At 50.0% G+C, this 21,383-nt stretch overlaps 1 protein-coding gene across 1 annotated transcript in view; it reads right to left on the reverse strand.

The window, feature by feature from the left end:
• Positions 1-610: 610 nt before the first annotated feature.
• Positions 611-21,383, reverse strand: part of TAOK1 (TAO kinase 1) — a 58,993-nt gene continuing 38,220 nt past the window's right edge. Inside the window, exons 8-20 of the mRNA XM_081172012.1 lie at positions 21,220-21,311; positions 19,986-20,079; positions 19,536-19,617; positions 17,645-17,812; positions 16,411-16,614; positions 16,131-16,268; positions 14,910-15,146; positions 14,048-14,176; positions 12,606-12,809; positions 11,048-11,287; positions 9,155-9,367; positions 7,991-8,173; positions 611-4,089 (exon numbers count right to left, since the gene is read on the reverse strand). Coding sequence (XP_081028138.1) covers positions 3,628-4,089; positions 7,991-8,173; positions 9,155-9,367; positions 11,048-11,287; positions 12,606-12,809; positions 14,048-14,176; positions 14,910-15,146; positions 16,131-16,268; positions 16,411-16,614; positions 17,645-17,812; positions 19,536-19,617; positions 19,986-20,079; positions 21,220-21,311 — 2,446 coding nt within the window. The 3' untranslated portion in view covers positions 611-3,627. The remainder of the gene's footprint in view (positions 4,090-7,990; positions 8,174-9,154; positions 9,368-11,047; positions 11,288-12,605; positions 12,810-14,047; positions 14,177-14,909; positions 15,147-16,130; positions 16,269-16,410; positions 16,615-17,644; positions 17,813-19,535; positions 19,618-19,985; positions 20,080-21,219; positions 21,312-21,383) is intronic.

The following is a 21,383-nucleotide window of genomic DNA, read 5'->3' on the forward strand; positions in this document are numbered from 1 at the left end:
GGGTGGGGAGCCTGTTGTCCCTCTCAGACGTTACTCATCAGCCAGCAGGGCTAATGGACAGGGACCGTGGCAAGAGCTGTAGTCCATAAAAGTCTAGAGGGCCACAGATTCCTCAGCTAAAAATAAATAAATGGGAGGGAGGGGAACACCAGAAGGCAGCTTCTAGGGATAAATATGAAATGAACAAACAATGCTAACAAGCTTTTTTTGGGGGAGGGGGAGGGATGCAAGTAGACCACACAGCACTCTTCCAAGTTGGGTCCCCTGAAGTTGTTGGACTACAACTCCCATCACCCCTGATCATCTGGGGACCCAAGGCTGAAGAACACTGCTGGAAGGTTGAGGGATTCTCAAACATCTATCCGGTTTGAGAATCATTTCAGGGAGCAGGTGCACCTCAGGGAAGAAAAGCACAAATTTAAAATCTGGCTTTCTTATTGACCCATCAAAAAAACAGGAAATAGAACCTGCATCCGGATGGAATTAAAATTGTAATTGGCTTCCCTCGGTGGGGATTTCTGGCTTGCTCAGGCCCTCTCAGCCCCCCCCCCCCACACACACACCTGCAACTATGCACACACACAAAACATTTAGACCAATGGATCTGATGCAGTTTTTGCAAACTATTTTAATTAAAATATTAATTCCTTGAATAAGTCCAGGGTCTGGCACGTGATGAGATATACATTGGGGGTGGGGGGTGGGGAGGGGCGGGAAGAGAAAAACGACCTGGTTACAAGACCACAATTCTCTCTCTTTTTTCTTTTTTTTGTTAAGCGCTAATGTTGAAATGGGGCAGCGTGGAAGGGGAGGGGGTGAAGGAGGCAGCAGTCAGGCCTTGTTTTGCATCACACAAACAAGATTATTTTAGGAAAGAACACGCCCACCTCCTCCCAATGTGGAGCCTGCCCAAAATTTCATCATCAATGCAAGCAAAAAATGCATGAATGAAGCGACAGGGAGGAGTCCTCAAGTACCGCTCATAATTCAGCCCCCACCAAACTGGGGCTCTCCAGCGGCTTCGGACTACAACTCCCATCAGCTGATGGGATTTGTAGTCTGAAGCAGGCAGAGGGTCCCAGCTTGGCCAAGGCTGGCTCATATCATTGCTCCTTGGTCTGTGCGTTTGTGGACATGTTTGGGAACGAGAGGCGTTCCCCTCTTTGCCCCCACCCAGAGAAAAACATTCAATATTAGCACCATGTTACTGATGTGGTACTGCCTAGAAACGGAGACCCACTCCAGGGCTCCAAGGTGGAAGGGCCTCTTAGAGTTAAATGACAATGTTCTTCTCTCTCTCCCCCCCCCTTTTAAAAATAAGTTAACTAGTTCAAATTTCATGTCAAATGGAAAGAGAAGAGGCATGAGAGTTCTCCTCTCTGTGAAGTTACGTTTCGCTGGAAGGATCTGAGTACTACTGAGATCTTTTTCACGCGAGATACACAGAACACATGGGCAAAAAGGGGTTTGCCCACTGTGACTCTTTCAAGAGAGTCACTAATATGCTAGGACAATGGTGCCCAAGTCAAGATTCTCCCCACCCATTTCCACCCCCCTTGGAAGGGGCTGATTTGGCTTAGTGGCCTCCTGCTTGTTCCCAGTGCTATGATCAACCAAAGATCTGGAGGGAGAGGGAGGGGAGAGGGAGGGAGAAAGAGAGAGAGAGAGAGAGAGAGAGAGAGAGAGAGAGAGAGAGAGAGATTAAGGATCTGGAGTGGTTGTTTTTTAATTTAGCTAAGATTTTTTTTTAAAAAAAGAAGTCACACTGATAAAAAAAAAGAACTGAGCTGCAGTGTGAAAGACATTAAGAGTATTTTTCTATACAAAGATGTCGCGTTGGACATCAAACACATTCGGAAGAAACCTTGCAATTCTGAGCCCTATAAGATGTGTTAAAAGGCAAAATAAAAAATTCTAGAGTTAGTTAGCTAGTGTTTCATTTGCTTAAATGTGCAAGGGAATTTTTTAAAAAATTTTTTACAACAAACAGCCGAGGGAAGCAGCTCCTGTAGTGAGGAGAATCTCTTTCTTTTCCTTTTCTCGTAACCTCGGGCCAAGCTGCTCTCTGCTTAGCCCCTGGGTTGACGCAAGTCACAGTACCTCTTTTGCTGCCTTGGTAACTGAGGTCCCAAAAATCCTGAGCGCAAAAGGAGAGGGGCGTGTCTAGCTCTCCCAAAAACCTTGTTCTCCAGCCGCCAGCCCCAGAAATCTACATCTGTGTGTGAGCATGCACAGTGACTCTTTGGAAGCAGAGCCTCTGGGCAAAAGGTCACCAAAAGCAGTTGCAAATGGCTTTAAAAACGGTGCAGGGGGGGGGGTCCCCCACCTCTCCAGAACTCATGCGAAGGACGGGTCGCATGTAGTGTAAAACATCAATGGAGGCAGCTTAACAGGCTGGTCAGCAGCAGGGCAAGAGAGGCAACCCCCCCCATGGCAACTAAAACACACTCGGAAACACGTTGGCTACAGCTTTACATGTAAACGAGGAAAAAACTGTGGCAAGCCCAAGGTTAGCCCCCCTCCCCCCAAAAAAATCTGGCAAAAAATAAAATAAAATATGTAGTGTCAGAAAGGAGAGAGATCTCCTTGCCTGCCCTAAATGGCATGTCTGAAACTTATGGCATCAATCACAATACCTCTGGAAATTTGGACTGGCTGGCTGAAAGTCTTTTTTTTTTAATATATAGAAGTTTCTGAAGAGCAGAGCAGGCAGGCAGGCAGGGGAGTGGGGTACGATCCCGGGCGCCTCGCGAATTGTTCTGATGCTTGACTAACGTGAGATGTCACAGTATTAAGCTAGAAAACAGCAGACCCTCCCTGGCCTTGCCTCTTCCCCCTCCAGCAACCACACAACCATACACACGCACACGCACACGCACACACACACACACAACACAGCCTGTTGGGCTGAACTGCAAACAGGTTTCTAGCAGGTGCATTTGACTAGTGCAGTTCTGTCCAAGCGATCAGGTGTGCTCCAAGTGAGCGGCTTCACCTTAGTGCAACAGGGAGACAGCATGCGCCAGCGGGGGGGTGGGGTGTCCAGAGCTGTCTGCTTGCCCCCTTTCTCCCCCCCCCCCCAGCTTCTATCAGCAGGCGCGGTTCCCCTTGCCCTCCTGGACCTCCTCTCTTTAGTGGCACACCTCCCCCCCCCCGAGTCCCTTTGTAGCAAGAGACTGGCCCCCAATGAAGCAGGGAGAGGTGAGGGGCTTTTAAATACAGAGAGAGCAAAGCAAGAACCCACGGGGTTTGCCCTCCCAATGTGCCTAATTCACCAGGAGCTTGGGCTAGGGGAGACCTTTCCTTCCTTCCTTCTGTTAAGAGAGAACGGCCTCCCCTGACCCCTTGCCACTGAAAAAGCAGCACCTCTCTCCCAGACTCCAAACTGCTTTCTTTAAAATAATCTTTCCTTTTTCTTAAAGAAGCTAAGAGAGACTCTGCAGCCAAATACTATGACATCCCAATTAGTAAACCCAAAACATTAAATGCTGCCCGAAATGAACACGCTTGCCAGTCGGCACCCGGAGTCCGTGCTGCCCGGGTCTGGGCTCCCGGGGAGGGGGGTGGGGTTGCCCCTTGGCAGCTTCTGTTGGCAGACAGCTCCAGTGGACAGACCTCTCGAAGCTATTATGTATAAGACATGTGTGACCCATTGGATATTTGCGACGTGACGCTCGTGCTCCTGCTCATGCCTGGCTCCGTCCGTCCCCCGGAGGACGTCCGCCTCAGAGCCTGGGGGCTGTTGCGGACCCCCAGCGAGCTCCCCCGGGGGACTCCCTGCATGGGCCCAGAGGGGTGACCCCAGGGCTGGGGGCCGCCTTGCATTGGGTGGCCCCACGCCTGCGGCGGACCACCCATGGGGTGACCCCAGTGTGGCCCTGCGCCCCCGGAAGGGTTGTGGGACCAGCCGGAAGCTCCCGGGTAGCTGTGGCTGAACGCCTCTGGGGAGAGGTTCGAGAGGACCATGTTGCTGAAGCCCAGCCGCATGCTCTCCGAGTCAAACGCCTCAATCTCCCGGGCCTGGCGCTCCAGCAGGCTTCGGATCCGCTCCGTGCGCTCGTTCTGCAAGGCCAGCATCTCCTCCTCGATCTGGGCAGGACAGAATTGGGTGGGGGTGGGGAAGATGGGGGGGGAGGCGGGGTTAGATCGGAACAGCAAATACTGAGCAGGTGCCCCGCAGCGACTTTTAGAAGGCGGTGAAAAAAGCGGTGCTGATGCAACCCTCGTGCTGATGCAAAACAGGTGCTGCCGTTCCCCAGCACCACAAACCACAATCCTAACAAACACTGCGACCGGTTGGCCTCGGCCTGCGAGAACTGGCGCTTCACCTGCCCTCATCAATCATGGCACACGTTAGTTATTAACAGACTCCGGCAGTGGATTAGGGTGTGGCTGCTTCCACCCCACAATAGGCAGAGAAGTTGGGCAATCAGAACCTGCCGCCTGGCGAACAGGATTTAGGTGGGGAATTGTCATCGCGCCACTCCTTGGTGTGTGGAGTGCCTCAGGGTGCGATACTCTCCCCGATGCTTTTCAACATCTTTATGCGCCCCCTCGCCCAGCTTGTCCGGAGTTTTGGGCTGGGTTGCCATCAGTATGTCGATGACAACCAACTCCATCTGTTGATGGATGGCCATCCTGACTCGGCCCCAGACACACTGACCAGATGTCTGGAAGCTGTGGCTGGATGGTTACATGGGAGCCGGTTGAAGTTCAATCCTTCAAAGACAGAGGTCCTCTGGCTGGGACGGGACGATATGGGATTGAGGGGGCAACTCCCATCTCTTGTGGGGGTGCAATTAGTGCCAGCACCGTCTGTTAAGAGTTTGGGTGTAATCTTCGATACCTCCCTCTCTATGGAGGCGCAAATTACAGCTATAACAAAGGTGGCATTTTTTCATCTCCACCAAGCTAAGCAGTTGGCTCCTTATCTCTCTCGTCCTGACCTAGCCACTGTGATCCACGCGACGGTCACCTCCAGACTGGATTATTGTAACTCGCTCTACGTGGGGCTGCCCTTGAGACTGACCCAGAAACTCCAGCGGGTGCAGAATGCCGCGGCGAGACTCCTTATGGGGTCTTCGCTGCGAGATCACATTCATCCGGTACTATACCAGCTGCACTGGCTCCCGGTGGAGTACAGGGTCAGGTTTAAGGTGCTGGTTTTAACCTTTAAAGCCCTATACGGCCTAGGACCCTCGTACCTACGGGACCGCCTCTCCTGGTATGCCCCACAGAGGAACCTACGGTCTGCAAATAAAAACATCCTGAAGGTCCCAGGCCACAGAGAGGTTAGGCTGGCCTCAACTAGAGCCAGGGCTTTCTCGGCTGCGGCTCCAATCTGGTGGAACGCTCTGTCACAAGAGACTAGGGCCCTGCGGGACCTGACATCTTTCCGCAAGGCCTGCAAGACAGAGTTGTTCCACCAGGCCTTTGGTCAGGGCCCAGCCTGACTCCCTCCTCTGGCAACCTGCACAGAATTTTGCTTAATGGTTGCCATCAATTTGATTGTAATTAATTTTTATAATTGAAATGTTTTTAGAATGTTGGATTATTTGATTGTTGGATTATTTGATTGTTGTTAGCCGCCCTGAGCCCGGCTTCGGCTGGGGAGGGCGGGATATAAATAAAATTTATTATTATTATTATTATTATTATTATTATTATTATTATTATTATTATTATTAAGCAGCCACAAAACAAGCCATGAGGGGAGAGAGCTCACCAGCTGCCAGCCTAGGTTTTCTGCCCAACATCCACACAATCCAGACAAATTAGGGTGTCTTGCGTGAAGACCCCCTGCTCACTCCCTGGGTCTGTCTTGGGGGTGACTCACTGTGGAGGAGCAACTAAGAGCCCTCACATCTCTGAGGGCACAGAGTCTTGTTGGCGGGGGGGGGGGGCAAGCAGCCTTCCTCGTCATTGCAGTGGGTTGGACTAGGTCATCCTTGTGGTCCCTTCCAACTCTTCTATGATTCTTTACAGACGCGACCAAAAGGCCTTGACTGCATCGGAAAATAAAGCACATCTCTGCTCAGTCATTTTGCTCACTAGGTGACCTTGGGCTAGTGACTACCTCTCAGCCTAACCTACCTTGCAGGGTTGTAGTGGGGATTAAAGGAGGAGGAGGAGGAGGAGGAGGAGAATCATGTAGGCCACACCTTGAGCTCCTTAGGGGGAAAGGTGGGACATAAATTAAATAATATAAAATAAAAGGTAAGCACCAGCATGCACCTCAATGAACTAATAAATCACCACTTCACCCTGAAGCCGCTTGAGTTAAAGGGGTCAAAAGTTGTGAAGTCAAGAGTCAAGTCACAGGACAGCCACACTCATAATCCAAATATGACTTTTTCCAAAAACTGGAGTTGTCTCTGGACCCTGAGAGGGACAGTTTCTCCAGAGACATGGCCTAATTTCAGGTTTTGTAATGGAAGGGAACCACAGAGCTCTTTTTATATGCAGAAAGGGAGCTGGTTTTCATTGTAATGCATTCTGTCTCTGACTGTATCACGATTTTCAGGAATTTCATTCACACCCACGAGAACTGGACTGAGTTTACGGAGACACACACCTATAGCAGGCACCCCCAAACTTGGCCCTCCAGCTGTTTTGGGACTACAATTCCCATCATCTCTGACCACTGGTCCTGTTAGCTAGGGATGATGGGAGTTGTAGTTCTAAAACAGCTGGAGGGCCGAGTTTGGGGATGCCTGACCTATAGCTACACTGGAGGGGACCAGCAGGTGGCAGCAGAGGCTGCCTGGTTCCATAAAACAGGGGATGGGGGAACCTCTGGTCCTGCAGATGCTGTTGGACTGCAGCTGCCATCAGTCCTGTCCGGCCCTTGGCAGCGCTTCCTGGGGCTGGTGAGAGCTGTGGCTCAACAACAACTGAAGCCAAAAGCTTCCCTGTACTTGCACTAAAAGAAAACAACTTTTGCACAAAAACTGAAGAGAGGTGGAGGGCTGCTTCCAAGAGTGGGCAAGTGGGGTACCCAGAGTGGATCCGTAATCCTTTCCACCACTTGCCTCCTGCCAGGCAACCACCACCCACTCACAAATGCACAAAACAGGCTAGTAACTCTGCACAGGGAGAAAGATTGGAACAGCGTAAAACTGAAACCTAACCTCAAGTTGCACTGTCACCAAATTCCCTATGCTGACCTTAAATGCCAAGATATGGCAGCAGAGTAAAGTTTGCAGCACCGTAACTTCAGCCACTTTAGCTACAACACCGTTGTTAATGACAGGTGGGTGAAGGGAGAAAAGGGGTAGCGATGGAGGCATGGAGGTTAAATCCCACCTCCTGTGCAGCCATTAACCCTCAACACCATGGGGCATGTGTGGGTGTTGTCTGTGACAGCGACTGCCGTGGGGCGACTGGGTCACCAACGACACTGTAGGCGTAAGGGACATTGCCATTCCTACAATGCCTCTTTTTCTAACAATATGATTGTGTCTTTGGTGCGGCAGGTGAAGTGCAGGATGCTGCACAGCAGAGAGACCGTGGTGGAGTAGAGGTGTGAGTCCTGCACTAGGACATGGGAGAGACTAGGGTTCAAATGCGGACAGAGCTTGGGGGCTGGTCACTATCTCTCGGCCTAACCTACCTCAATGGCTGTGAGCTCCTTTGAGAAAAGGTGGCAAATAGATATTATTTTTATTATTATTACCATCACCAACTTAGCTGGGCCACAGGACTGGGGTACCCATGGCCACTTCCTTGCACCCCACAGATCTGCTGTCTATTGCCTGCTTCAAACTCAGCACAAAGCCATGGCCTGCTTAACAAACCATGAGTTAACCACAAGCTGTCCCAGAGTTTAGCCTTACGTGTGAACTAGACCCCAATACCTTGGATGGCTTCTTCCGCATGTCAAGCAAAATGAGAGAATTCTGAAGAATTCCGTGTGGAAAAAATACTGTGTGTGTGTGTGTGCCCTTGTCCTAATTTAACGTGCCAACGTCCAGGCTGCCTGCCCTCCTACCTTCTGCTCCAGGAGGGCCCTGCGCAGGGACACCCGCTGCTCCAGCTCGTGCAGCTCCCGGTCGTGCTGAGCCTCTGCCTGCATCTTGATCTTGCTCTGATAGGCATTGAGCAGCTCCAGTTCCTGCTGCAGCTGCATCTTCAAGACCTGGCACTCTGCTTCCTGCGCCTCGTCCAACCGCAGCTGCAAGACAAAAGCAAACAAACTGAGCTGTGGAAGAGGGCTCCCGGAGGGAGAGGGAAGCTGGTTGTGAGGCTTGCTAAGAAGGGAAGAGGGAGGTGGAAAGGGCTCCTCACGCTGGTGTCCAAAAGCCTGCAATGACTGCCCATATGTTCCCAAGCCAGCTTCAAGATTCCTGCATTAATGTACAAGGCTCTGAACAACTTAGGTCCAGGATACATTAGTATAAGGATAGAATTCCTTCTATCCCTGCCTGATGGTCACAGAGATCTTCAGGGGAGTCTGTTAGCAGTTCTTCATGACTCAGATGCAAGGCTTCTATCCACCAGAAGGCGTGCATTCATTATTATGGGCTGGATTCTATGGAACTCCCTCCCAGCTGAGATTAGACATTCGTCCCCTCCCCTCCCCAGTGAAACTTCAGGTACCTGACAAAGATTTTTCTGTTTCAGCAGAAATGGAAAGGAAGTACTCCATATTTAGGATGAATGTTAATTGACCTTGATGACCTTCTGCTTCTTAATTTTTATGCAAACCACTGAATGAATGCTTCTATTTCATAAAATCTATACACTGCTTCATTGTAAAAAGAAAGAGAAAAACCCTCAAAATGGCTTACAAAAAAGAACGGCTTAATTCTGCAATTAAGCGGTCTATAAATAGCTTAAATAAATAAAATATTTCCCAGGGAACCTACAGAGGCAGCCCCTGGCTGTGGCCAAGGCTCAGCAATGCTCCACCAACACCATGTCTGGTCAGCCTGGATACCTCAGTTGGATACATGAGGTGCTGATCATGCCAAGGTTGCAGGTTCGATCCTGGTAAGGGACAGCTGCACATTCATGCATTGCAGGGAGTTGGACTAGATGACCCTCAGGGTCCCTTTTCTACTCTATTTCATGATTCTATGTCAGTTATGGGACTGAACAGCCCCCACCCCCCGCCCCGCTGCCAGGAAGGAGAGGGCTCCATGGGGGAACTCACAGCCTGCGTGGAGAGCATCTCGTTGATGCTGTGGTCGTACTGCTCTGCGAGGATGGCCAGCTTTCGGGTCTGCTCCTCCTTGAGCCTCTTCAAGACAGCCTTGTGCTCACTCTTGGGGGTGGTCTCCAGCAGGTGGTTCCGCAGGGCCTTGTACTGCCGGGTCTGGATCTTGCACGTATCCTGGAACTGCTTCTTGATCTGGAGCTCTTTAGACTGGAGGGGAGGAGAACAACGGTCCTGCGTCAACCTTCTTAGAGGACAGGCCTGCCGTGTCAAGGGGTTTCTAACGGGCTTTGAGCTGCACAGCCATCTCCAGCCTGGAAGCCCCAACAGCACCACCAATGGCACATCCCCCTCCACGAAAGGCCTGCTGGTGGCTTTTCCACACCCTGGGACAAGAACACAGAGCATGCTCTGAGAAGTGCCCCACTTGAAACAGGCTCTGAGGACAAACCCAAACTCAGACACTGCTTTACTGGGAAAGCTATGCCAGACTTCCCTGGAGAAGCAGGGACCTGCTGCCTTATGCACTCACACAGTATATTGAATCAGTTAAGGGTAGTTTAGACCTTACTGCAGCCTTACCATAGATGAGAGGGGGAGATATGGAATAGAACGTAAAAGTGATGCACACAGAAACATGATGAGCTGTTTAATTCTGAGTCAGACCACTGGGTCCGTCTGGCTCAGTACTGTCGACACTGACTGGCAGAAGCCCTCCAGGGTCCCAGGCAGGGGGGTGCTTTCTCCCAACCACACCTGCAGACACGGTCAGTGACTGAACCTGGGACCCTCTGCATACAAAGTAGGTGCTCTGCCACTGAGCTATGGCCCACTTAAAACATTCAACCGTGGCCACACAGAGCACCATGAAAGTGAGGCCCAGCCTGCCAGCCCTCTGCTGCCACACAGTAGTTTCTGGCCTGAAGAGCCCGTCACCTTGTTGGTAGCAGCACATATATTTTTCAGGGCTTGGGGGACAGAGAGGAAGCTGGGTCAGATTTCCAGAGGCCAAAGGGGAAGGCAGGCAACAGAGCCCTGCAGAGAGCTGCCTGCCCTCCTCCCTGCCCAACACCATCTAGATAAGACGGGATTATGTAAATAGGAGGAAATTTGAAATGCGCTCCACTTGCATAATTTATACAGGTCACCAAGCTGGGCTTTCCTTGGCACAGGATCTGGGTCACCAAGGTGCAGAGAGCTGCCTCTGGTCAGTTGCCCAAGCCAGAGGGAGATATGCATGGCCCACGTGCCTCACCCAGTTCCCTGTTCCTGAGAAGCAAGTCAGCAAGAGGGCTGGAGCCTTGGGCCTCCTTTGGGTGGGCAACGCAACTCTTCCTTCCCTTGGCACTCCTGGCTGAACAATCGGCTTGAGGCTTTCTCACTCATCTATCTTCTGGGGTAGGCAAAGCGCCAGGGGCAAGTTTGGGGTTCTGCCTCAGCCGGGAAAGGAGGAGCTGGGGGAAGGGCTGCAGCCCAGTGGTAGAGAATCAGCTTCACTCCTTGACAGCATCTTCAGGCTGGGCTAGAAAATATTCCTTGCCTGAAACCTTGGAAAGCCACTGTACACAATGTACTGAGATAGATGGGCCAATGAGCTGGGCTCGCTGTAAGGCAGCTTGCTGTGCAAAGGAGATGAGCCTCAGAAGGCAGCCTGGGATCACAAAGCCCCAGAGGTTTCTAAACCCAAGAAGCAGGGGGAGATGACACCAGAAGGCAGCAAGTAAGGGGCTGCTGGAACAGCCCTTCAGCCAGCAGACTAAATGCTTGAGGAAACAAACATGTCTTCCCAGGGGCTCAATAGGGGCCGAATGCCACAAGTCCTGGGCAGTGCCTCCCCGCAATACACAATGGGAAGAGGGCTGCCCACCTCCACCCCCTGAACCAGCTCACCTTGAGGCTCTTGGGCTGCTGCCGCACCTCCATGACATGCTTGCGCCGCAGCTCCCTCTCCCGCCGCTTGTTATACTCCAGCTGGTTGGTGAGCTCTGTCTGGTGCTGGAGCCGGATGAGCTCGCAGCGCATCTTCTGGATGGTGTTGAGGTGCCGGAACTCCAGCTCCTGCATGGACTCGTGCTGGCGCAGCAGCATGGCATGCTCCAGGTCCTTCTGCGTCTGGCGCTTGTTCAGCTCCTGAGACGCAAGGAGAAGGGGGGGGGAGTCATTGGGGGGAAGCGAGGAGAGGGGACATCAGGACCAGGCAAGCATTTTCCTGGCTGGGTCAGAGAGCCCGAGGCAAAGGGTGCTGCTAGGGGAGGGCAGGAAGGGGATAGCTGTCCCCTCGCGGCCAGAGATAGATGGCCTCTGCGCATGGGTATTCCATTATACTACCACAGCTAAGAGCTGCCAACAGACTCAACTCCCATGAATGCCCAATCACCCTTTTGGGGAAAAGGGTATCTGAGCTACAAACCACCATCCCTATCTATTCTTCTTCATCTTGTTTTTAAAGTACCTTATCCCATTTTATCTCACTTCACACTGAATCAATGGCTGTTGGCTATGAAGAGCTTTATAAATCTGAACAATTATGACTTGTGATCTGAGAGAGTACTTCTGAAATGTGGCTTGCTTCTGCCCATCCTAAAACGTGGCTATTTTACTCAACCACCAATCTCGCTGCTCAATCTGTAATGGCCATTGCTTGCATTTTTAAGTTTACCTATCCTTTCACAGTTTTCCTCCAACCCTGATCTGCAGTTGGGCTGGTTGTTTTGATTATTTCTGTACAGAGCCCTGAACTCTTTGGACAGAGGTCAAGTCAAACCTTCAGGATCACCTTACCCCATATATGCTCTCTCAACCCCTTCAGCAGATCCAGCACTGTTACAGGTGCAACACCCTATCTGCATATGTAAGAACTTGATATTTTAGTGTGGCAGCACCCACACTTTGGAACTCCCTGACTGTTGTTATCAGGCAGGTGCCTTCATCGTATTTTTGGTGACTTCTAAAAACATTCTTATTTAGACAAGCCTATCCAGATATCTAGAACGCTGTTGCATGGTTTAACCTGTTTTGAATTTAATAACTTTTCAAAAAAATAAATTATTCTTGCTGGTTATGATAATGTTATTATTTTACCTGTTTTGTTTTGTTTTGTTTACAATCAATCAGTGTATAAAGATGGAGGACTCAGGAAATTTAAAGTCCTTCTTCACACAGTGGATAGCTAAACTGCGGAACTCAGTCCTGCAGGAAGCAGTGATGGCCACCAACTTGGGTGGCTTTAAAAGAGGCTTACACAAATTCATGGAGGAGGAGGAGAGGGCTATTGATGGCTACTAGGCCAGGTGGTTACGCAGAGGCAGCAGCAATGCTTCTGAACACCAGCTGCTTGAAGCCACAGGATGGGAGAGCACTCTTGTAATTGGGTTTCCCTTTGGGTACCTATTTGGCCACTGTGAGAAAAGGATGCTGGGCTAGATGGGTCATGGGCCCTCCTACGCACCTCCCGGACAAGGTCCTGCTCCAGGTTGTGGCGCCCCAGCAGCATCCGCCGTTTGAAGCGGCGGCACTCCAGCTCCAAGTACTGCCGCTGCCGCCGGAGCAGGTTGGCCTCCTCCTCTGCCTGGAAGTGCTGGATGTTCTCCTTCTGCTTGGACAGCCACTCCTGCTTCTCCTTCTTGGGAGTGCTCTGGTTCTCATTCAGCTCCTGGAAGAAAGAAGAGCAGGTGGTCTCCCGTCACAGGGGGCAGGGCTCAACGTCATGGGAGGGGAGCTGCCTGCTGCCCCACCTGCTGCCCTTGGAAGCCCTAGAAGAATAATCTGCTGAAGGACTGTGAGCAACGCAATGGGAGGGGCTGTTTCCCATTCCCAAGGTGAAACTGTGAAGCTCCCTTGGCTTTGCTATTGGTTGGTGGATGTTGCTTAAGGAATCTTGTTATATTTGTAGTACTGAAGGTTTGTTTTTTTTTGGTTTGGTATTATATTTGCTATAACCAAACTGCGGGATGCAGTGGAAGACAGGAGTGCCTGGCGTGCTCTGGTCCAGGGGGTCACGAAGAGGCGGACACGACTAAACGACTCAACAACAACATATTTGCTATTGTGTTGCTTTGCTATATTATGATGACATTGTTTTTGTTTTGAAATGCATTCCTGTTTTGTCATAAACTGCTCTGTGGAAAAGCGGCATACAAATGAAATGAATAAATAAAATGAGTTAGCTTGGCTTGTAGGAAGATGGGAGGAGAGGAGAAGGGGAGAGAAGGCTCCTCTCTATCTGCATCCTTTGGTATTGCAAGGAGTGCAGAGATCAGGGCACACACGGTTCAACGGAACAGAGCAGCAGCAAGAAGGGGACATTCTGCCAATGGAGGGTTCCCTGCCATCGTGGACACTCAGGATAAAAACATTTATGGGAACAGAGGAATCATTGCTGGAGGACAGGCCTTCCATTCCACAGGCACAGCCTGTAATAGGCAAGTTTCTGCATGAGTGGCTGAGCTAGACCAGGTACAATATTATAGGAATGCCAGCAGTGACATTGTCCCAGAAAAGAGAAGGGTTTTAAAAAAATGGGTTTTAGGACAATGCAAGAGTCAAACCTCGATAAAACAGGACAAGCACCCTTTTCCATCCTGGCTTTTGACAGTTGAGGTGCATGTTTTTTTATTTTTAAGGTTGCAAGTTGTTTTTAATGTTGTAACCTGCCCTGGGACCTTAAGGTGAAGGGCAGGTAATAAATAAATCAACAGCTGCCACCACTATTTCAAAAGGCCCTGCTAAGCATAAGTGCTAGTGATCACAAGCGTCTTGAATAATTGTCTTAATTGTACAAAAAGGCAAACTTTTTCTAACTGCCAATCAGAGCAGTGACTAGATGAATGCTCTTTTGCTGCCATCAGTCTCCCCGCCCCCCCCCCCCGCTTTCTAAGAGATGAGCTTTACCTCTTTGAGCTGCTCCTTGCGCAGTTTATACTCTCTTTTCTGGGATTCCAGGAAGCTGTTCAGCTCTTTCTTCTGCTGGGCTTGAATGTGCTGCTGAAACTTCTTCTCTTCATTGGCCATGATTTTCGCCTACCCAGGAGAAAAGGCCCAGGAGAGAGCGGTAAGTGGCTCAGGGGGCAGCCAAGGGCAACAGTGTCTGCATCGTCAGATATGCTTGAAATGCAGAAACGGTAACACAGGCCTGCTTACTCACACACAGACACTCTGGACACGAGCAGAGAATGCATTAAGCCAACCTCTGCCCTCCAGCTATTTTGGAAAACTCCCACCAGCCCTTTGGCTCCTGGGCGAAGTTCAAGGTGCTGCTATTAGTATAGATAGCCCTTAACAACTTGGGACCAGCTCACCTATGCCTTACCCCATATAATGGTAAAGGTGGCACATAATAGCCGTTCTGCATTTGTAAGAACTCGAATCTTTTAGTGTGTCCTCACCCACACTTTAGAACTCCTTGCCTATTGATATCACTGTCCTCTTTTCAGCACCTACAAAAAACATTTCTACCCAGATGTTTAGAAAGTTGATGTAAGTTTTAATCTGCTTTTAGTCTACTGTCATTTTAACTTTCTGAAAGTCTTAAAGCAGTAAAATGATCAACAATATCTATTTTCTGGGCTAAACCTCCTTGAAGGTTTTTCATTTAACAATCAAGAGGTGTATAAACTTTATGACATAAAACAAAGAAAGAAAAACATTTGGAGGGCACCAGGACGAGCAGAGGCCACATTAGGCTTTATCTTATGGCAGGTCTGTGTTGCCCAACCCTTACCGGAGAAGCTGTGCGGAAGCAGCTGCCCCCTACCTCCTTCTCCATTGCCGCCTGGTGCTTCTTGATGAGCTTCTCCATCTCGGCCGCAAAGTTGTTGCGCTGGGTCTCCAGGTCCTTGTCCAGCCGTAGGCGGTGCTCATCCATCTCGGCCTTCAGCTTGTTCTCCAGAGCCATCAGCTGCTTCTGGTGCTGCCGCCGCATCCGCTTGTAGCCGGACATCTGCTCCCGGAGCTCTGAGTCTTGCTCGTGCTCCTGCATCTGCCTCGTCACCTGCAGGGAGGGCGGGGAAACAGACCACAGCAACTCTGAGGAGGAGGAGGAGGAGGAGATGTTCCCCAAGGCACGTGAGCGCAGGCCTATGGGCTGCACAGCTCAGTACTGAAACACATCCTTGGCATGCAAAGAAGTCTCAGGTTTGATGCCTGACCGCATCTCCCAGGTATGAAATCCTGGAGAGATGTTGCCACTCTGTGTAGATGGTACTGAGATGGATAGACCAACAGTCTGATTCAGCATTAGGCATATTCCTAGGTTCCTATTAAATCAGCCCTTAACTCATAACTATGAGGACTAGAATCTTCTTGTATTTTTAGGGGAAGATACATAGCTCAGCAGTGGAGCCCCTATTTAGTCTGCAGAAGGCACCAAGCTCCATCCCTGGTATCTCCAGGTAGGGCTGGGAAATACCTTTTATTTGAAACCCTGGAGAGCTGCTGCCAGTCAGTGTGAACAGTACTGAGCTAGGTGGACCAATGGTTTGACTCTGTATAAGGCAGCTTTCTACTTCCCTCTTTCCTTCCTATGTCAGCTGAAGGAATTGTTATGGGGAATATTGGGGGAACCCCTCAGCTAGCAAGCATCTAGAAAAGCAACGTGTTAGAGAAGCAGATCTCCTCCTCCTCTTGCAACCCCCCCAAAAAAAACATTTTATATTAAAAAACCAAGCAAAACAGCATTTTTCTCAAGTTTAAAAATTATCATTGTGTTCATGTTACAGGACTTTCTTGCAGGATAAGGAGTCTGATACAGCTGCCCATTAAACGTAATGGAAAGGTTTCTACTAACCCCCCCCAAAAAAAAAAATTTGCTTTGCCCCTTGTTTTTGCTAAGCTGGCCACTGAAGTATGGCTGTTATGAGTTGAATCTAATGTTACTCAGAGCAGGCATTACAAATAATAATTAAAAACCCTGAAAAGCCCCAAGATGACACCTAGCCAAGGGCCTAACACGCTCCACAAAGAGAGTTGAACCTACCAGCGACGCTGTGCGTATAGTAGCAAAGTGCTCTCGGTTGCGGTAGTGGGATCTGTGGCGAGACACTTGGGGTGGAGACACTTGGGGTTCCGATGCTCTCGATCGGGGGTCCGGATCCTCCCTGTAGTTTTCTTCCTCCTTGGGAGGAGGAGGAGGAGGAGAAGAAGAAACATCAGTGGGGCTGACTGATTTAAAAAGAAACCTCTTGACCCTTTTGGCTCCAGGTGGGCCATGGGAAGAGACACAGATCATGCCCTCCCCGGGCTGTCATATGAATTACCGGCTTCAAGTGGATGACGGAGCTGTTGGACATCACCGTGTGGTCACCCTCCATCATGTCCAGCTCGCTCCTGTCGTCCGAGGCATCTGGAAGACTATTAACACTACTGCTTTGGCTACTGGCACTAATGGACATGCTGGGGATGGACTGGTTGCTCCCGACACTGTTCACTGTTCCCGTCCGGCCCATGCCGTGGTCTTGCTCCTGAAAGGGAGAGGGGAGAACATCACAGAGGGCAACCCACTGCAGCTGTAACATGAGAATCGTTGCCAGCGAGGCGGCAGCACTTAGATCTCTTCCCTGCTGAATGTTCAGCTTTACAGGTAGCCAAGGAAAGACCTTGAGCCTTGGGGGGGGGGGGGGAGAAATGTCATTTGGGTCTGCCGGACATTAGCCAGTTTCACAAACTAGGCAGGTGTTTGTGGACAAGAGCATCAGGGTTAAGACATGGGTTCAAATTTCCTTGCTTGGCTGTCCTCATACAGAATGCTCAGTTCTTGATCTCGATCTTATAGGAAAAGAAATCTAAAGGATAATTCAGACCTTGTTAAATACCGAAGAAAGAAATCATGTGGACAAGTTGTATAATACTGAGAATTGTACCAAGAGCAGAACTTACAGTTGCAAACAAACAAACACACACACACACACACACACACACACACACACACACACACACTGCTTGTTGCCACAGATGAGAATCCAACAGGCTTGGATTCAGCAATGCTCTCTTTCCAAAAGTTACCAGAAAGGAATGTTCTGCTACAATTTTAAAACACGACTCTTGCAAACAAGCCGCATCTTCACCCAACCTGGTGCCCTCCAAGCGTCTGGGATTACAAGTCCCTCGGGCTCCAGCACTGTCCTGCCTGGGGCTGATGGAAGCTGTGGTTGGAAACACCCAGAGAGCTCCAAGCTGGGTGAAGGCTGTACTCGCCAAACTGCAGGAGGAGGAAAGCCTTGTTGCATGATGGAAGGGAAGGCTGTGGCTTGACAGCAGTTGAAATTCACAACCCTGTTTTCAGGGGGGCAGGGCAAGCCACTCGCCGAATCTGCAGAGGGCAGTTTATGGTGGACATATCCCAAGACGCAGGTTAAGCTCAGATGGAGATATGAATGGGCTGCTGGGAAAGAGGACTGTGGTGGCGATGCCAGAAGCAAGCACCAAGCAGTGATGAGTAAAAGGCTGGTGAAGAATTCCTCCCCACCCCCCAAGCCCAGCCTCTGCTTCTACCTCCTCTTCCTCCTGGGTTTCCACCGCGGGACCGTTGTGCGCCTCCTGGAAGAGGAGTTTCTTCATCTTGCGATACTGAAGATTGTCCAGTTCTCTGACTGCATCCTTTGTTCTCTGGATCAGGTCTATTAACACTGTCTCAGGGCGCTCCCGGAGGACAAACACGTGCTGCAGCAGAAGACACAAGCGGGCAGGGGAGTGTCAGTGCCATATGACCTCAGGCTCTGCCCACAAACCACAGCATGCCATGGCTACAGGCAAAGTGTTCTCCTGGACTGGGAAAAGATGTAGGTGCCGACTGCAGAGATGGTCTGGCAAGGCTTCCATCAGTCTGAAGCCCAGGGAATCCCATGGCCTGGCAAAGTCCTGTGGGAAGCTGCATGCAGAACTGCTCAACTGGAGGGTCCCAGGCAGAGAGACCCAACACTTGAGCTCCAGTATGTTTACTCCCTGTTTAGATAAAAGCTCACCACCATCAGAAACTCTAGCCATGATTCTATGACTTAGGATGTCTGGAACCGCAATATTGCCCTGGGTCAGTCCATAAAGAAAAAAGAACCTCAGGGAGCAGCTGATGGCAGAGGCCACAATCCAGGTAAGCCACTGCCAGTTGGAGCAGCTTTAGGATAAGGCAGCTCCGTGGGCTTTGCTTAAAAATAAATGTAAATAGAGAAAGCATCTTTGCAGTGAAGAAGAACTTCCATCAATAGTGAACAACGACACCCCCCGCCCCGGTTTACTGGTACTTGCTGCTGTCTGTCAGCAGAGCAAATGAAATTAGATCTACAGGGAAGATGGGAAGGAGAAACAGAATGGCCTTTTCAAAGCAGCAGGCGACTTGTACACAATCTGTGTCAGCGGAAGGAAAAACATGGGAGAAGTAAGATGGGAAGCCTGCTTGCACGCATGTGTGGTGGTGGGAGGACTACATATAAAAGAAACACACACGTGATGTAAATAGATGAAGAGGGAAAAGGTAGCTCGTTTGTTAACTAACACGTAATAGTGTGATGGCCTGGGAATCCGATTCAGAGGCTGAACCGGAGGAACCCCAGCCTGCACAGGAGTCCCTGCCTCCAGGGCCGGCTGAACTGGGGCAGGGCCTTGATTCTGAAGCGCCTGCACCTGTGCCGGATCCTCAGGAGCAGGCACCAGGTGAATCCACTCTAGCTGCGGAGGTGGTTGAGGACTCAGTGCCTACAGGTGAGTCTCCCCCTGGGTCCAGTAACCCTTCAGCCTCTCCTGAACTGCAGAGGCTCAGGGCAGAGAGGCGAAGGGTACTGGTTTCCCCCAGGAGGAGGGCTCGCCTTAAGGCTAGGAGAGGCGGGTCTCCTGGGGGCCGGGACTGCCCCTGGCCTCAGAGAAGATAAAGGCGAGTCAGCCCGGTCCCAGGTTGCGGGAGCAACGTCGCTGAAGAGCTGTTTCGGCCAGCACCCTGTCCTGTTCCTCGAGAGTTCCTGTCCTTGCCCTGCTCCTCGCCCTGGACACCGCTTCGCCCGTGGAGGACTGTCTGCCGACCCTCGACTCAGGTCCTGGACCTCACCCCACGGTAACCTCCCCCTGGGACCAGCACAAATAGGTTTTCACACAACTCAAAGGTGTAAGGAGGCCGTGTACTGGTATCAACATATGAAGATGGGAAGCCCCAAGAATGAGAGGCCTGACAAGTTTGCTAAGAGGAGGGATGGAGGGATGTTGAAAGGTTAACTTACAAGGCTCAGAGTGCTGACCATCAGGTCACAAAATAGCCAGGTTCTGCTAGGCTTTGGGAGAAAATGGTACGTGAAAAACATGGAAAGACAAGACTGAATGGGTAACCGACATGTGTGATTCTAATACTGGGGGGAAGGGGGGTTGCTGACAGATGAAGAATAAAGGAAGTCCAGCTAACCTTCAGGAGCTCCTCCGATGTAGGCCTGTCTTGGGGGATTTTCTGGAGGCAAGAATCTACAAAGTTTCGAAAATAATCAGACCTATAAAGGGTAAGGGAAAACAGAAGTTTTAAACTATTGTTTAGTCAAGGGCGCAGCAGCCTTTTTCGCCCATGTCAACACATCACTTACGCAGGATCATCAGAGGAAACACAGCAACCAAGAAACCAGAAGCCACTGTGGAAATTGGACACACAGGAGAGGCAACCGCCCACCATTACAGTTTGACATGGCAAATGCTGCTCTCATGCAAGCATTGCTGTGATGGATCTAACAAATTTCATATTTGCTCAAATAAATAAATCACCAAAGTGCTCACTTATAAACCCATTTAGGTACGTTGATCCCGAAACCCAGACAACTGACCCCAAAACGTGTTGCAACCTCTCCTCTTTCGGCCATTCACTCACCATTCATTGGACTGGAGTGTAGGGGATTCATTCTGCGCTATGTGATATAAGGCACTCATTGCGTTCATATTAAACAAGGGAGGCTTCCTTTCCGCTGCACAGAAAGAAAAAAGTGTTTGCTTAATGGAGGGGGAAGCAACTGGTGGTGCCCCAGCCGGCCTGCGCCTGATCCTTGACAGAACCAGATGGAACGAGGTCACTTGCACCTGCCAAACCCTCCCGCCCCTCACTGCAGCAGAGGGAAAAATACCAGGACTGTTGTACTTTCAACTGCCAAACGAGCCACCCAAATGCCAAAGGGGTGGGGCTTCTCCAAACTGATGAATGTTTTGCACAGTCCTACCACTGACATATCTGCTTTCTACCAAATCCTTTTTTTAAAGCCACCTAAGAAATCCCTGTCTCTTATGTCAGAAAGTTCCACAGTTTAACTAGAAGCTATGTGGAACTCTAACCCCAAATTCTAATACAGTGGACCCTCTAGTTACGTACTGCTTGAACTAGAAGCAGTGCCCCTGCCTACGGACTTTTCGGGTTGCGGATTGACCCCCGGAATTAATTTAATTCATATCCGGAGGGTCCACTGTAATATGAATGAGGAAAGTCTCTCTCTGTTCTCCTCCTCCACCCCAATTCACGAACCATTCCCCAGGATCCAAATTATCTTTTCTTTTTAAAAGACCCAAGTGCTCTATTATTTTTCTCCCAAGGGGGAAAATGCTCCAGCCCTTGATCAACTTTAGTTGCTTCTTTTTCTATCTTTCTCAGTTCCAAAATAATCTTTTTAGATGGGGCAACACATAATTTAGCACCAGTGCTGCTGAAATACAAGAGGCCTCATGACTACTGGCATTCTGCCGGCTCTTGAAGACATACCTGTTTAGACTGCAATCCTCTTGATTTCCTGACCTGAACCTCCTCATCTAATCATTTTAACTGCTGTTTTAAACTGCTTTAATTATTATGCTGCTTTAGTGGGTTTGTTTTATTGGACAGTTTAATTATGGGTGCTTTTTAATGTTTTGATGAAATTGTTTTGTTGTTCTGTGGGGATATATTTTTGTAAACGGTTTTACACTTGTAAAACCATTTAGAAGCCATTTTGGCAAGCAAGCAGTATATTATTAGTAGTAGTAGTAGTAGTAGCAGCAGCAGTAGTAGCAGCAGCAGCAGCAAAAAATGTACAACTTTTGACTGGGAGAAGTCAGAACTCGAACAGGCGGACATGGCCTACCTAATTCAATACACGTTATCCCAAGTGACCACACGTCGACTTTACCATCATATTGCCCTTCATCCATGGCTAAAATCACTTCCGGGGCCATCCTGAAGAGAGAGAAATTAAGGTGCTTAGCAGATCCACCCACCAAAATCCTTGACCATTTCTGTCTAGCTCTA

The sequence above is a fragment of the Podarcis bocagei genome, assembly GCF_964188305.1.
Source record: "Podarcis bocagei genome assembly, chromosome: 15".
Lineage (NCBI taxonomy): Eukaryota > Metazoa > Chordata > Lepidosauria > Squamata > Lacertidae > Podarcis > Podarcis bocagei.